Source organism: Merops nubicus, unplaced genomic scaffold (assembly GCF_000691845.1).
Source record: "Merops nubicus isolate BGI_N331 unplaced genomic scaffold, ASM69184v1 scaffold46827, whole genome shotgun sequence".
Lineage (NCBI taxonomy): Eukaryota > Metazoa > Chordata > Aves > Coraciiformes > Meropidae > Merops > Merops nubicus.
In genome coordinates this window covers 9,651-24,603 of record NW_008621841.1, presented here as the reverse complement: position 1 = coordinate 24,603, position 14,953 = coordinate 9,651, and the positions used below count along the sequence as shown (strand labels likewise).

General features: G+C 37.0%; 1 protein-coding gene across 1 annotated transcript in view; it reads right to left on the bottom strand.

The window, feature by feature from the left end:
- Nucleotides 1–1,880: 1,880 nt before the first annotated feature.
- The window catches only part of LOC103777055 (thrombospondin type-1 domain-containing protein 7A-like), a gene marked incomplete at both ends in the record, with an annotated part of 21,808 nt that continues 8,735 nt past the window's right edge, over nt 1,881–14,953 (bottom strand). Inside the window, 3 exons of the mRNA XM_008944593.1 lie at nt 1,881–1,949; nt 3,724–3,905; nt 5,420–5,668. Of these exons, the coding sequence (XP_008942841.1) occupies nt 1,881–1,949; nt 3,724–3,905; nt 5,420–5,668 (500 nt within the window). The remainder of the gene's footprint in view (nt 1,950–3,723; nt 3,906–5,419; nt 5,669–14,953) is intronic.

The window sequence follows — 14,953 nt, the reverse complement described above, 5'->3', positions numbered from 1 at the left end:
GATTTCTTACTATTAACTCATGGACATTGATGTCAGGATTTTGAAGGCATGTGCTGTTTCAATCTTTCCAATCACTCTGCTAACATTCATAGATGACTGCAACAAATGCAGAAAAACATACATCATATTACTAAGAGCAGTGATGCGTTATCCAACTGGCTTGCTTCTTTAGGGATAAATGGATGGCTTCAGGCTTTTTTGCAACAACTGGTGACCGTTGGATTAGTACTCTTGATTATAGTAATAGTTTTGCCTTGTATAGTTAGTTGTATCCGCAGAAGCCTAGAGTGGTCCGTGAACGTTGCCTGGCTCGCGCAAAAAGATAAAGGGGGAATTGTAGAGAGAATTTTAGCTGCGTCACAAGATGGCATCCTGGAAGCCTTTATGCACAGCTCAGGCTGCGGGGAAGATGATGACATACCAAAGGTGAACCTCAAGGACGCCGTGTCCTTGAGGCTCTAGGCAGGAAGGACCGGGGTGACAGCTCGACAGCTTCTGCGCAGATCAAAGCCTGGCCGGAACTTGCAAGCAGGAGACCAACCTGTCAACGCCACGGCGCCTGGACAGAGACATTTAACCTATCGGGATATGGGGTTAGAGCGTGGCTATGCAGTGTTAACCAATACGAAACTATAAACTACACGTGATCGGTCACTGAATGTATAAATACAGCTGCCTGTGTAGATTAAAGCGGAACACTGATGAACCTTCTGTGAAGTCTGTCGTGATTCTGGGGGCTCCCCACGCAACAGGAACTTTTAGTTGAATATACTTTATACCCTTGTAAAACATCTCCTTGAATGACTGTGTGTTAAAAACAACTGAAAAGAAAAAGCACTGTTCTGTTCTTAAGCATTTGCTACATTTACCAAGGTCAGGCTGGGAAGGAATGAATTTGTATGTGGCTGCATCAGCATAAGCAGACACAACTTCACCGTCCTCCTTCAGGCCATTTGTTACATTGATATCACAGCAAACAGCAGAAGGAAATTTCTCCAAGTAAAGTGATCTCACAAAAAAGTAAGAAAAAAACACGCCCAAAATACATTATGACCAGCAATGAAAGAATACATATTCTTCCATTTTCCACAATGCTGAATTCAGTCATCAGAAGACAGCAGATAATTCAGGACCTGATCCTTTAAGCAGCTGCGTAACTCCATCCATGTAAGCAATTCCTCTGCTTCTAACAGTGCAACAACATGTGTTTGCAGCAGTAGAGTAAATTTATACCTGTAAAGGAACTGCCGTCCCATCCTCATTCTACACTGACGGTTTTAAAGGTACTTGGAAAAAGACTACACAATCTACCTCATAGACCTACTGTGAGAGCAACTTGATGATTAAAACAGTCAAATAGGTGAACAGTGATGAAACAATTGAAGTTAGTGGCAAGTAAATGGCAGAATGACAGTGGCCTCCAGGAATTTTGATTGTCTGGTGCCTAATTACTGCACCGAATACTTCTTTATCTTCCTCAAGTATAAATTTAAGAATTCTAATAGGAGATAATACAGACCTGAATGCCATGGGGGTTCTGGTTTAGCTAATTATTTAAAGTTCAAATTCTTACTAGAGCCCTAACTCTGTGCTGGAAATGGAAAAAGCAGATGTGATGAACACAATAAATCAGCTCCCAGTTCTCAGAATTGAGAAGGAAATCAGTCACTTCCTAAAATGGCTCAGGAGTGGAACAGGGAACTGTGTCCTAGCATCACAGCTGGCTTGTGAACTTCATTAGTTTGAGTTTAGGCCTGTCCCTTTCAAACTGATCCGAAACATTTAATTTTATACATACAAAGTAGTTCCCCCGAAAGGGACGTTGCCTCCTTAGCATGCTTTTGATTGAAAGGCCAGGTCAGAGGCCTTAATTCACCTACCTGTTATTTCAAAAGTGATTGATAGCAGAGGTGCAGCACTAGCCTTCGACTTGCTCTGGGACTGACTTTCTGAAATAACAGGGAAATGTCACCATGAGTATATGAGAATGGACGTCTTCAAAGCAGCCTTGCTGAGACAGCATTCACTACAACCAACAGTAAACCACGCTGAAATGAAGGTGTTTCCCCACAGCTAAAACTGTCTCCTCCAGGTTTTTCCCATTCTCAATTTACTCATTATTTTCAGAGGCACTGATTTGTTTGTTTCTAGAAGGGACTGGAGAGCAGCCCAAATTGAATCCCAGATGAGAGGGGAGAGAGAGGGAGGATGAGTGGAGAAACAGCTCTTCTGAAAATCTGGCCCCATAATATGGAAGCATCGTAGTGCTCCTTTTTAATCTAAGACCCACTTCACACATATTTTGAACTTGTGTAATATTGTTCTTGTGTTTATGCATCCAAAGACTAGTTACATTTTAATCAGCTGTCCAGGGCCTGCAGAGATTACCTCCTGATGGGCTCCGCATATTCCTGTCACTGTCTGATAAGGGCAGATTTCATACCCGCCTAAGCTGGTGAGACTTCAAAGCCTACCAAAATCCTAATTATCGTTCTGAACAGTAAGCTGTCACGGATTTTATTGTTGCCTCTCCTTAGCTGAGAGGTTTTATTCCCTTACTCTAACACAGGGGCATCTAAACTTTGTTCAGCAGAAGCAATTTACTACAGGCTCTTGGGCAGAAGCTAATTTACATTAAAGAGGCTTGAAAGCATCTTCTTAAACAATTACAGATGTGGGGACCACGGAGCACAGCCTACTGATCCGAGTGGTCTCACCAAAATGGATGTTGACACCAATATTCCCCACAAACTCTGCCTCTGTGACAACTTCTAGAGTACCTTTAACCCACAACAGAAACCTCACTAGCCTGCAGTTTGGTCATCCCTGGTCTAAATGTTGTATTATACGAAATTTGTATAATGATGTAGCTTTTCCTGAAGTATGTGACTGTATTTTTTTATTTATAATAGTGTGTTCATATGAAACATCTACAGGAGAGAATAAAATTCAATTCATGAGCTAAATGTATTTAGTTTAATTCAGTAATTTCTAAATATATAGTGCTACACTAGTATGAATAAGTAGATGGAATAAAATACTTGTGTTCTTCTTAACTATGTATATATTACCAAATGAATTAGAGATTTTGTGTCCTAAGCTAGTCTCTCTTTCCTTAAGAAGCTGTACAAAATGTAACAGCATTGGGGAATAATCACTTCTCTCTTTTCAGTTAGTGAAACATACCCATGAAATTGTATGGGCTTTTAGTTCTGAAAACTACTTGAGAACTTGACCAAAGCACAAAGACTGGGGGGGGGAGGGGAAGGAAAAAAAAAAGAAATCAAATCCCTGAGAATGAAATCTAGTCTTATTTTTGCATATTTCCATATTGAGCTTACATTCCAGAACTGACATATTCTACCTGCACATCAAATCACACAGATTCATCATGCAGTTGAAAGACATATGGGAAATTTACCGTAGAAGAAGGAACCTAATCTGGGATTTCTGACCCACCTTCTCGTGGCTCCGTCTTATCAAAAGACATACTTCACGTAAGACAATATTTTTCAGTAGATATTAAACAATAGTAATTTGTACCTAGAAACCAATATTTGCAGGATAAAGAATGAAATTCCTGCTACTGCAATTAACTATTTTCATCTGAACTTGAAAATGATAGTAACCTGCAAGATAAGAAGGCACTCATGACAGAAGACAATGGCTGTCAAGGAGTGGTAGAATGCTGAAGTGCTCTGATTTCACACTAATTCAATTTACCTTCTTTTTCCTTGAGGGTATTTAGATAGGAGAGGAGATTTTCATTAGCTTGTACACAGTATGTTTCCCGGGTTTGAATGCCACCTCCACACAGTGCTGTCTGATTTCCTCGCCTCTTGTCCTGTTGGCTAAGGAGAGGATCAACACGGCATTCTGTCCACTCTGTGGTCCGCCAGCCATACCTGGATCACAATGCCATTTTAAACAGCATTAGTTACACAAGCTGTAACGCCTTTATTCATTTTCTGAATGGCTTGAACTCCACAATTTCTTATACACAGGGATGTGTTAAGTTTGTTATTTCACATGTGTGGAAACTTCTCCTCTATTATTTCACTTTTGAAATCATTACTTTTCTGTTCAATTCTGAAACACACTGCATATATAAATATTTAGTGGAGGAAAGAAAAACATAATATACAGAGACTATATGTTCAGATAAGCTAACTTTCAAGATTGTGGCTCTTGACTTTTGTTTAAAGCTGACAATTTATATGAGCCAAAGTCAAAATATCAAAGAACTGTTCATGCTGAGAAACGTAAGAGTCAGAAAAGGAGAGGGAAAAAAACCCACAATAACTCAACCCCCCAAAAAAAACCCAAAAGCTTCTTGCTCATCTTTGATAAAAATTGGGAGTTTCTACTGAATATCAAAGTAAACCTATAATTTTATTTTTGTATTATTACTTCAGAAACACCCTTCACTAAGTTCCTTTTTCACTGTGAAGAAGAAGCTGGCTCTCCAGTACTGAAGCATCCCTGCTGGGTACTGATGAATGATGAGAAGCTGTGAGCTTTCTAATCAATGAATGTACATGAAAGAAGGTATGTGAAAACACCAATCATGATTACAGACCACAATAAGTGCCATAGAATTCTCTACCCAACAAGTATTTTAAGGCTAAATCAAGTGAGCTTCTTCCTAACATGGTTTGAGATGGGGAAAGATGACGTTTCAACTCTGAAATGAAAAATATGTACCACAGTCAAAGACACTTAACATCAAATGGTATTTCCCCAGACCCTCTTCTCAGTCTGATAAAGAAGTTGAGGTTTTAACATCCATCTCAGTTAGCTGATTAGGATTACAGCAATCTCCTGAATCATAAAATGCTTGCTGTCATTTCCCCAAAACTTTGAACAGGGTTAATTTATTTACTGTTGCTCTCCCACTTCCTATTTGGGGCCCACTCCTTTGCTGTGTGGAATATGAGTGTCACTAAAAAAGCCTGTTTGCTAAGCAGACATTTGCTACATCTCTCCTAGGTTCAGCATTTTGTCTGCAAACAGACAAGTACTTCAGAAAACAATTATTCTGGTAGAAGTGTTATGTAGGGAAAAGATCACTGAAAAATTAATATAATTAATTTATTACGGTCTTGACTGAGCTTGCATATGCACAGATGTTTGGGGTTTTTTTCAAGTTAACACTAATAGAAAAATATGGTTTTGTTATTTTTCTTGTATTTAGCAAAGGAAGTGATTACACCATAATAGCAGCTATTTACAGACTTCAGGCTTCTAAGAGCACTAAGAAAAGGGAAAAAAAAAAAAACAAACCAAAAACCAAACCAAACAAAACATCAAACTTACCATAACTATAATGGTAATTTTGTTAATATTCCATCACCATCCCTGTACACTTAATTGAAATTCTTCATTTTAGTACAGGGAGAACTGAAACGAACCAACTTACGTAATGCATGGTGCCACACCATCTCCTTGGGAAACACACTGCTCTGTTTCTTCTAGTTGCGGGCATTCACTTTCACTTCCAATAGGGAGCTGTTTTATGGCCCGTGATCTTGTACGATTCCCTTTAGGGGTTCTCATGTCGAAGCAGGTTTTTGAGCAGGGAGTCCATTCTGACCACTCTGACACCTGGCACTCCTTTGTGATCACACAGGACTGGAATGTAGTGGGCAGCTTGTCTTGTTTGCAGAAGCTATAATAAGAAAGCATGACAGTTTTCAGCACACATATTCACAGACAGTAATGAACTCCTACAGAAAAGTGATGTCCATTGCAACATACAAAGTCAGCAAATATTTGTAAAGTTGTTCAGTTCTAGTCCACATGTATCTGAGCCTCAAAAGTCAGGCAAAAAAATTTTTCATTAAAGTGACTCAAGCCAGATGCATAAGATTTGCTTCAGTTAGAAATGAACAGTGTTGTCATATCTATGATCAAAATTAAAATATAAATTCTCATACAAATATAGAAATACAAAAGAGGAAATAAATAATTTTTTTAATCACTTATCTTCTATTTTTAGGTATACTCAATTATTTTCTTGGAATGAAAATTAAATGAAGGACCAATAACAGGGATGGCTATATAATGTTTTTAAAGGGAACCAGGTGCTCAGTGTAATCTTCTCCTCAGTTCCAGACTACAAATTGTTTAAGAACAGTATCAAATATATTGCATACTTGGTCAGTAATAATTTGTTTTGTTATGACCTGATATATTGCCACAATAATGTCTGTGATGCCACAGATAGTCTAAAAAGGGAGTGATCTTCTCCTCTACAACAGAGCCTTCCCTGCTACAGTGAATCCATAGCCTTGACTTCTTGTTCCCCATGAAGGCTGTCATTTAATTTCTGTTCTCCATCTGACTGCTTCATTCAGGTATTACATAGTTTGTTAGCAAGATTTTCTCTCTTTAAATACCTCTGCATTTTTCAGTGTTATATTTTTCCTAGGAACTAATATTTCTACTTTAAAGTTTGATTCACAATAGGAAAATAAGCAATAGAGAAGCTAAACTACAATTAAAGTGATCATAAATATAAATATGACATAAATATATTTATCATGTCTGTTTTGGAATAAAATTCTGGCTTATGAAGTAGTTAAACTGGCAGGTAAAAGATTTATTGGCACTGCAGATGGCACAGTGAAATGCTCCATTCAGTACCAGTCCTATAAACTGCACAACAAAGGCTCTTTTTCCTCCCCTTTTACTAGAATACACAATAATACAGAAAAACAAATACCTACAATTTTTTTTTTTCTTTTTCCTATACAATGTTTTGCTTTATCCATATACCCAACATTGTGTTGAACTGCTATTGTACGAAATTTTGTAAAAGTAGAGCTAGGAACACTTGATGAGACGAAGATGAGTTTTAAAAACACAATAAATGAAACTACCTCTATACAGACAAGACAGAGCTATTTTACATCTTGCAAACAGAAGATCCTGATAGTGGAGTCAGTGTCAGCAGGTTCAAAAAGAGGCTGGATGAATTTGTGGGCAATAGGTCTATATACAGATACCAAAATAATGAGGCATTGATACACTGGAGACTATCCCTAATACATGGAGAAATACATTTCTCCTATACTGGAGAAATACAAAGAGAATGGACTGCAAAAGGCAGATAGACCTCACATGCTTGGTCTTTAAATAGCATCTCCCTTTACCACTACTGGAGATAATTGGCTGGGCTTGACAAGCCTTAGGGGATTACTAAGTAGGAGATTTCTTAGGTTCTTATTATGTGAAAGGTGGTGGTGGTGGGGAAACCCTAACACACAATAGCAACATTTATTCTGCTTAAGGACAGAAACAAGACTCTGTTTGGGGTGAGAGACACTCGAAGCTTTTGAGAAAATTATTCTTTAATAATGGACTTTTTTCACTTTCATGTAGCCCATCTGTCATTTGGCTACCATACTGTCAAATTCAATATCACAGTTTCTGTACCTTCTACAAAACATATAGATTCGTTTATCTCACAAAGACACACTTTTTAATGACTGGAGAAAAGATCTATTCCTCATAGATTCTAACACGGGCAGCATTTGCAAATCCTTTTGGAGAACAGATGATACATCGTCACCTCCCAAGTTCCTTTCCAGTGTGACTCCTTTGAGAGCAAACAAAACCAGCCTCTTCACTTATATTGTGACTAAGGCTGAGTTTAATTACAGACACACATGGCCAGGGAACGTTCACATGAAGAAATGATACCATGAAGTAGCTTTGGTGTGGACTGAAGAGATCTGTGTATGATGTGTAGAACTCCATGGGCTTTGCATCTGCTTCAAAAGTTACTCAGGAGAAGTGTTACATGAGAAAGACTAATATTAATTCTCAGAAGTTGTTATACTGAACAAATAAATAGTCTGCCTTCACTGAAGGAATAGTCTTCCTTCTTTCACATCAACCTGCCTGTATCCCCTTACTGTCATGAACTGCAAAGGTGTTCCTAGCTGTGATTCCTACACAGCTTTATGAAGAGATTGTTTCCTCCCCTGAGAAGGGAAACCTCCATTGCAACACAAAGGGTTCAATTTCTTTAGAAAGATTAATTCATAGGAGAAATGAGACCTTGACTTGGAATCAAGCTCAAAACTATCAGTTTTTAAAAAATAATACTCTAAGCTTGTTAAATTCAAAACATTTTTATCACAGATTTCCTGAACAAAGTGGAAAAAAAATTGAGCCAGTGTACTTAGAAAAGAAATGTTTTCCCATAGCCATAATTGAAAAAAGCACTTTAACAGAAAATTGTCATTAACGCCACTTAAAAATTAAGGCCAGTCCTGTAAACTAATGATATTTAATAATTTCTAAAGGATAGAGTAACTTCCTTAAATATTATTATAAGTCCCAGGTGCTTTCCAGTGGTACTAGATTATTCACAATGAATTCAACATACAGTATCAATATATCTACTTCAGCTTTCGACAACAAATCTTCATATTCCACAGACTGTTAAACTGTAATTGCTATATATGCAAAAAATTATCTTAAGTTTCCCACTCTTCAGTACCCCTGTAATCTTAAATGCTATGACACTGAAGTCCCTCTGTGGATGACACAAAATATTGTTAAAAATTCAGACCGAGATTTGTTCACAGGACTGAAGTGAAGAGTTATCTGGTCAGTGGCATAGACTCCACAAGGTAGCACCTTTGACTTCATGCTCATTTTATTTTTTTAAAAGCTTTGTTGATATAGCTTAAGTAATTAGAGCAGTCATTTTATCCTGTTTGTTATTAATTATTTCCATATGTGCTTGTGAAAAGTCTCAAATAGAATTGTACCATTTTATTAACCCTATTGTGCATTTATGGTCCTAGACAGAAATGAAGTAATAGAGTTAAAGCATGCCTCACTTCAAATATTTACATATAAAATGAACCAACTTTAAATTAAATATAAAATAATCAATTTCTAAAGTTCTTGTAGGCAGAAGATAAATACTACTAGGGAGATAAAGAGGCAAAGTGAGTTATTCACTGATTTTCTTGCTGCTTATTAAAACTGTGCACCACTTGCAGTATTACATAAATACAGACATTTTTATTGTTATACATAATGTCATGTTTTTGTAAGAGGGCAGAGACAGTTACAATTAGAAAAAGAAGTGTTAGACAAGCAAATTAGCTGCTGTTTCTTCTTCCAACACTTGGTTTTCTTTGACCAAGTTCGAGAAAGTGAAAGCTAATTGCGGATGGCCATTATGAAGAGCTTTTCCTCATGTTGCAGCCAGCAGAAGATCTGTTGCATTCTAGATCAAGTAGGGACTAGGGAAACATCACATTTAAACTCTTAGTATCACATATCTCTCTAAACAAGACCCGGTTAAAACTCTTTAGTTAAGTAAATGATTATAGAACTGCTTCAACCTCTTTGATGGTAATAGAGTAGGTTCCAGAGCAGCTTACAAATCCTTTCTCTCACTACCACTTTTCCCTTTCCCAACTGCATGTATACCTATTACCTGCAACTAGACCAATCTACACTTAATTTCACATTTCATCTCTACATATCCCCCTTTCCCAGGAAATTTGGGAATAATGAATTTAATCTTCCAAAGTCCCCTCTCATTTTTCAAAGATTTTTTTTCTCCTTTTTTCACTCTTGACACTTTTAAAATATTCGCTAAAGGTTTTCAAACTTTATCTTACCAGGAGAAACTAATGTTTCTCATACCTTTCAGTGCAGATGACTATATACAGATAGACCTTTATAATAAAACTTACTACTCCTATATTGTATAAATGGGTTAACTCTGAAAGTTACATGTGCCATTTTAAAAGTTCAGCATACGTAATACATTAGCTGAGAAGGTTGGTCACATGTCCTTTAAATATCTTATTCAAGGAACTGCATATATGGATTCTTAATCGAAACTTGTGAATGTCTTTGTTACACAAAAGAATGTTTTCTGTGTTTGGTACCTAATGTGATAGATTGAACTCCACAAATAATTTAAAGCAAAACTTAATTTCATGTAAATTACTTGGCACTTTTTGATGGATTTATGCTTCTGATTTAGTTACCCAAAGTTGGATTAATCTTTTCACAGGAGAGAAAATAAATGGGCAGGTAACAGGTCAGAAGCTAACATTCATTTCGTGATACCACACAACCCACTAGAAGTTCTACATTGAACATTTCCAAGTGTACATTCAGTAACATCTAAGTATAAGCTAGCTTAAGCATACAAAGTTAGCTATTCAAAAAGCAAAGGGTGTGCACAAATAAGTCCTCGCTATCAATCCATACAGTTCTGTCCAGATAACTGCTTGAGAAGCTCAAAGAAAAGTAGGAGTTGCATTAAAATGCTGTCAGCAGAGCACACTGGGTACAAGAAGAGGTAGCACAGGTATAACATGTAAAGTCTCAGGATTTTGCTCTGAATCCAGTGAATATGTTCAAAGGACAGTATTCTAATTGTCTGTCTTTGGCAGGGAAGAGGGCATTATACAGTTTGAAGCAAGGCTGTGGTTTGATAAAGTACTATTTCAGACAATAGACACAGTGGAGAACTGAAGCTTAAGGCATGGAAGCACATAGGTAACAAAGTGGAAAAAGAAAGCAATCCCAAACAAAACAAAATATCACAGGGACTGAATGAGCTATATTGCTATTAAGTCAACATCAAACCTACTCCTGACCTCAAAAACATAGATTAGATAAATAAACTAAAAAAAAGGCAGTGTTGGTTCAAAGGGCAAAATAGAAAAATACTTTTGTAGCTGTGTAGTCGGGAATTTGTGCCTGCTCACATTCTGTAGCCTCATTTTTGCTCATACAACAATAAACAAAAAAAAAAAAATTGCTTTGGATAGGAAGGTTCCCCGTGGGGATTTCAAAGTCATTTACAGGATAATTAAGGCTATGTACAGAGAGAATGAAACTTGAGGCATAAACCTGGAGCAAATTGCACCATAGTACCTGTGTACAAAAGAGCAAGTTCTGCGATTAAAAGCAGTCTCTTCATTGTAAGACAGGCTTTCAAATGTGTGATAAAATGAGATTAGTCAAGAGGTAAACTAATTTTTTTCTGAGATATCCTAAACTTCTATTAGAGAGTGAACTATGTTTTTAAGATTTTTAAAAATCAGGACAACCTAATTTTATATGCCTATTTCGGTGTCTGTAATCTCATTCTTAAAATTTACCTTTTAAGTTTTATAGAAAAGTCATGGAAGAGACCATTGTAACTTCCTCCTCTATAAGCGTAACTAGGAATTTATAGTTTTGGTCTTTTACTAATAGATAAAGCAATGCATACTGCATGCATAAAGCTAAATGCATGGCTACAAGACTGATCTCTAAGTTTTTGCAGAATGAATAGGAAAAATAAATAGGTTTTAAGCAAGGCAGTATGATGCATTTTACTCCATGAGCTATTCAAATCATACTTGTACAACTAAGAGATTTTCTGCTTTTGTTGGTGTTTCCTACATGCCATTTTGGACTCATAACTAGAAAGCAGAGTTAATGAGAAAAGACAGACAGCAGTGTGAGAATGGCTGAGTGGTTCTAACAATCCATGCAGTCTGACACCTGCCTTGCCAGTAGCAAAAGGAGGGCCAAAACAGAAGGCAGTAGGTATAAGGTCATGCTGTTCCAACATACCCTCTGCTTTTCCAGCAAACTGTATCTTAAAGACTTCCTGAAACAACTTTTATCTTTGCACTGAAGAGACGCTGATGAAATTTTCTTCCACAAATTAGTGTAAAAGCTTTCTGAATCCAGATAAGATTTGCAGCATCTACATCATCCTGGAAATAAGGAGTTATATGCCTTTTTCACTCACTAATAACAGTAGATAGCTATTTTTGTGTTAAAATTGTATTTATTTAATTTTCCGGCTTCCGGCCTTGCATAACTCTATTCACTTTCTCTGCAGCATTTCTGAGCTTAGAGACTTCTCTAAGCTCTATCCTTCACTGTCTCTTTGTTAGGTCCAAGAGTTCTCTTTCAATTAGACTTACTTTATTTGAATACATTTCTACCCTACAATTACAGATCCTTTCTACTGCATATGCAACCTTGAGATGTAAAACTGGTCTGGATTTGAGAGCCATTCAAGACGCATTCTGAGGACACTCCCAAAATATCTGCACATTAGCGTATCTGGGCAATTTTTAATTAATGGAAATAGGAGTCCACATATCCAATGTATCAAGGAGACATTGTGCTGAAGATTGATTCTTTACCCAATATACCTGCCTTTCATGTTCAAATGTAACAAAGCTCAAATGTGAGGTTTGCAGTTTAAATATAAAATTGTACAGTGGAGAACATATCCTTTACAATCAATTCAATTAATTCATTCAGTGCTGATATTTAACAAGAACTGCTATTTACTTTTTCTACCTATAATGTAAAGCAATGAAGTCCAACTGACAAGGTTAATGCAAGTGAAATAGTCTCTTCAAAAATTCTCATCTGCACTATTTTGCCATATTTTCTCCATTCCTTTACCATTATCAACATTTAGCATCGGTTTTCTTTAATGACATTTTCACAGCTATTATTCTGTATTTTCTTTCACTGTATAGATTCTCCTGGAATTCTGATTTTTTTATTTTATTTTATTTTTCCTCCAGCTGATTTCCCAATTGATTACATACAGATGTTTCCATTGTTCTGAAAATAACATGAGAATGACATGGCTATGGTTCAGGAGGGAAACTGATGCCAAAATAAACCTTTGGCATTTAAGGGAAAACAAAGCCATGGTTTAGAGCTGAACTGAAAGGTTTACCTGTAAATTGAAAACTGTGATCTTTCAAGCCTAAATCAGTATTTGATATGGTAGTGTTTATGATCACAGGCTCTTTGCTCCGGTGGTTCTAAAGTTCCCTGCAGGTACACCTACAGGTCTGCCCAGGCTGTTACAGTCCTGGCATGGCCAACCTATTCTCAACCCTGGTGTGGAAAGCAAACAGTTCCATATCTTACCATCCTCATGAGAGCTCAGCACAACAGGTATTATTAAGAGACACATAACAGAGGCCCACATTGTCTGACACAGCATAAAAAACCTAGGAAGAAAAGGTGGTCGTCCTCCCTTTGTCTCTCTCATACTATACAGTATCACAGGGATTAGATATCACATCATGATATTTAAGTGATATTAGATACCACTTCATGATCAGGAAGGGCTGTGGGGTCAGACCCCACTCTGTTTGCTGAGTTCAACCTCAGCACCTTTGGAGAAGGAACTTCAATGTTGTTTTTGAACAAGGCTACTCCACTTTCAGCAAAAAATACAAGCTCTGCTTGTATTCGAAAGCAAAACCCCAATAATATAATTAAGTTTTGAACACCCAAGATTGATTGAATTAATTAAAGACCTTAGAGCAGTGAAGAAGACAAAACCAAAAATTAGGCTGTCTAGAAGAAATCCATACTGAGGAGGTTCAGCAGTTCAGCAGAAAAAGGGAGACGCTTCTGCAGGTTTCAGATCAAGGCACAATCAATATGCAAAAGAAATCCACAATACTAACAGTTTTTTACATGGTTTCATCTAAATAGTAAGGAAGAAAAGCAAAGATTAACTGACAGATAAAAGAGTGGGCTCATTTAGAGAAGTGAGTTCCCTCAGGGAAGAATAATTTAACCATATCCTGGCTTTGAATGCCCCATGCACCATCAGGCACCTCCCACAACCAGCCATATCATCAGGAATCATGACAGTCTCTTGAATTCTGGCTGATCTCACGAGACATTACATCATTGAACATTAGCAAAACAGTTTGCCATCTTTCCCACCACCTCAGTATAAAAAATATTGATGTGCAAGTCCATTTGACCAAACATTCTTGTCTGCAAAAGACTTTTAGCAGTGATAAATTGCTTAGAGAACACCAGAACTAGATGTTAGTGTAGCACTTGAAAAATAAAATTACATATGCAAACACAAATACACAAAAGCAGTCTTGCAGAGTCTGCATTTTTGATTGAAGGGCAAACTAAAGCTAGAATAAGCTTTTGGAAAAATATCAGAAAGTAAATTTGTCATTCAAAAAAACAGCAAATAAAATCCCACCAGAACAAATCACTAAGCTGGACAAAGTGTGTCCATTCTACAGTCATGAATGAACACCGATCCAACTCCCAAGGAATCCTTAAAACAATAAAGAAATTCAAGCAGTATTTGAATACAACCATATTTTACTTTTCTCAGTAGAGAGAATCTCAGTAGATTGCTCAAAGAAATGTGAGACTCTAAGGAACACTTGCCAAAGATAGTGTCTGCTTCTTGTAACAGTAACCTCACAGTGAAGAGGTAAAACATGTACCACAACGCTCATTAATATCCCATCCTAGAAAATCTCAGGCTTACACTGTCAGGAAATCTGACTAGCGGTACGCAGTTCCACAGTGTAGATCTTCACATCTGCTAAGAGAACTATTTCACAGAAATCATCTGGTTGGGCCAGAAGGTAAAATTAACCTTTGAAATATATGTATCCATGTGTGTAACTTTCTATGGTAATTTTGAATGATCACTCTACTTATCAGGAGGCCTGAGAAAATCCAGTAATATTCATGCTGAATATTAATCCTTTGTGTTATTTGGGACTAAATCCAGATCTCAATAGTGCAGGTGTAGGGTGTGCTCTTTGCTCTTTATCTAACCACCATGGAACTGTAAAAGCTGTTCTGTACGAGCAATAGGGATTTTGGAGTTAGACAAGAATCAAGCACAACGTCCCAATGTGTTGCAATAAACTATCTATCTGCTATTCAGTGTCATCCTCAGAGCTCATGCAGCCTGTTCGATGCATTAACCCCTAAGCCAAAACAATCAAATGAACTCTGCACCATTCTAGGATCAAAAGTATACCTGGATTTTGAAGAAGATTGTGATAAGCTCTGAAGGTATGAAGAAAATGGTTTATTTTCTATCAATAAAATTAAATGAAAAAAATAATTTTGTTTAACAAGCATGTACTAGACAGCAGGA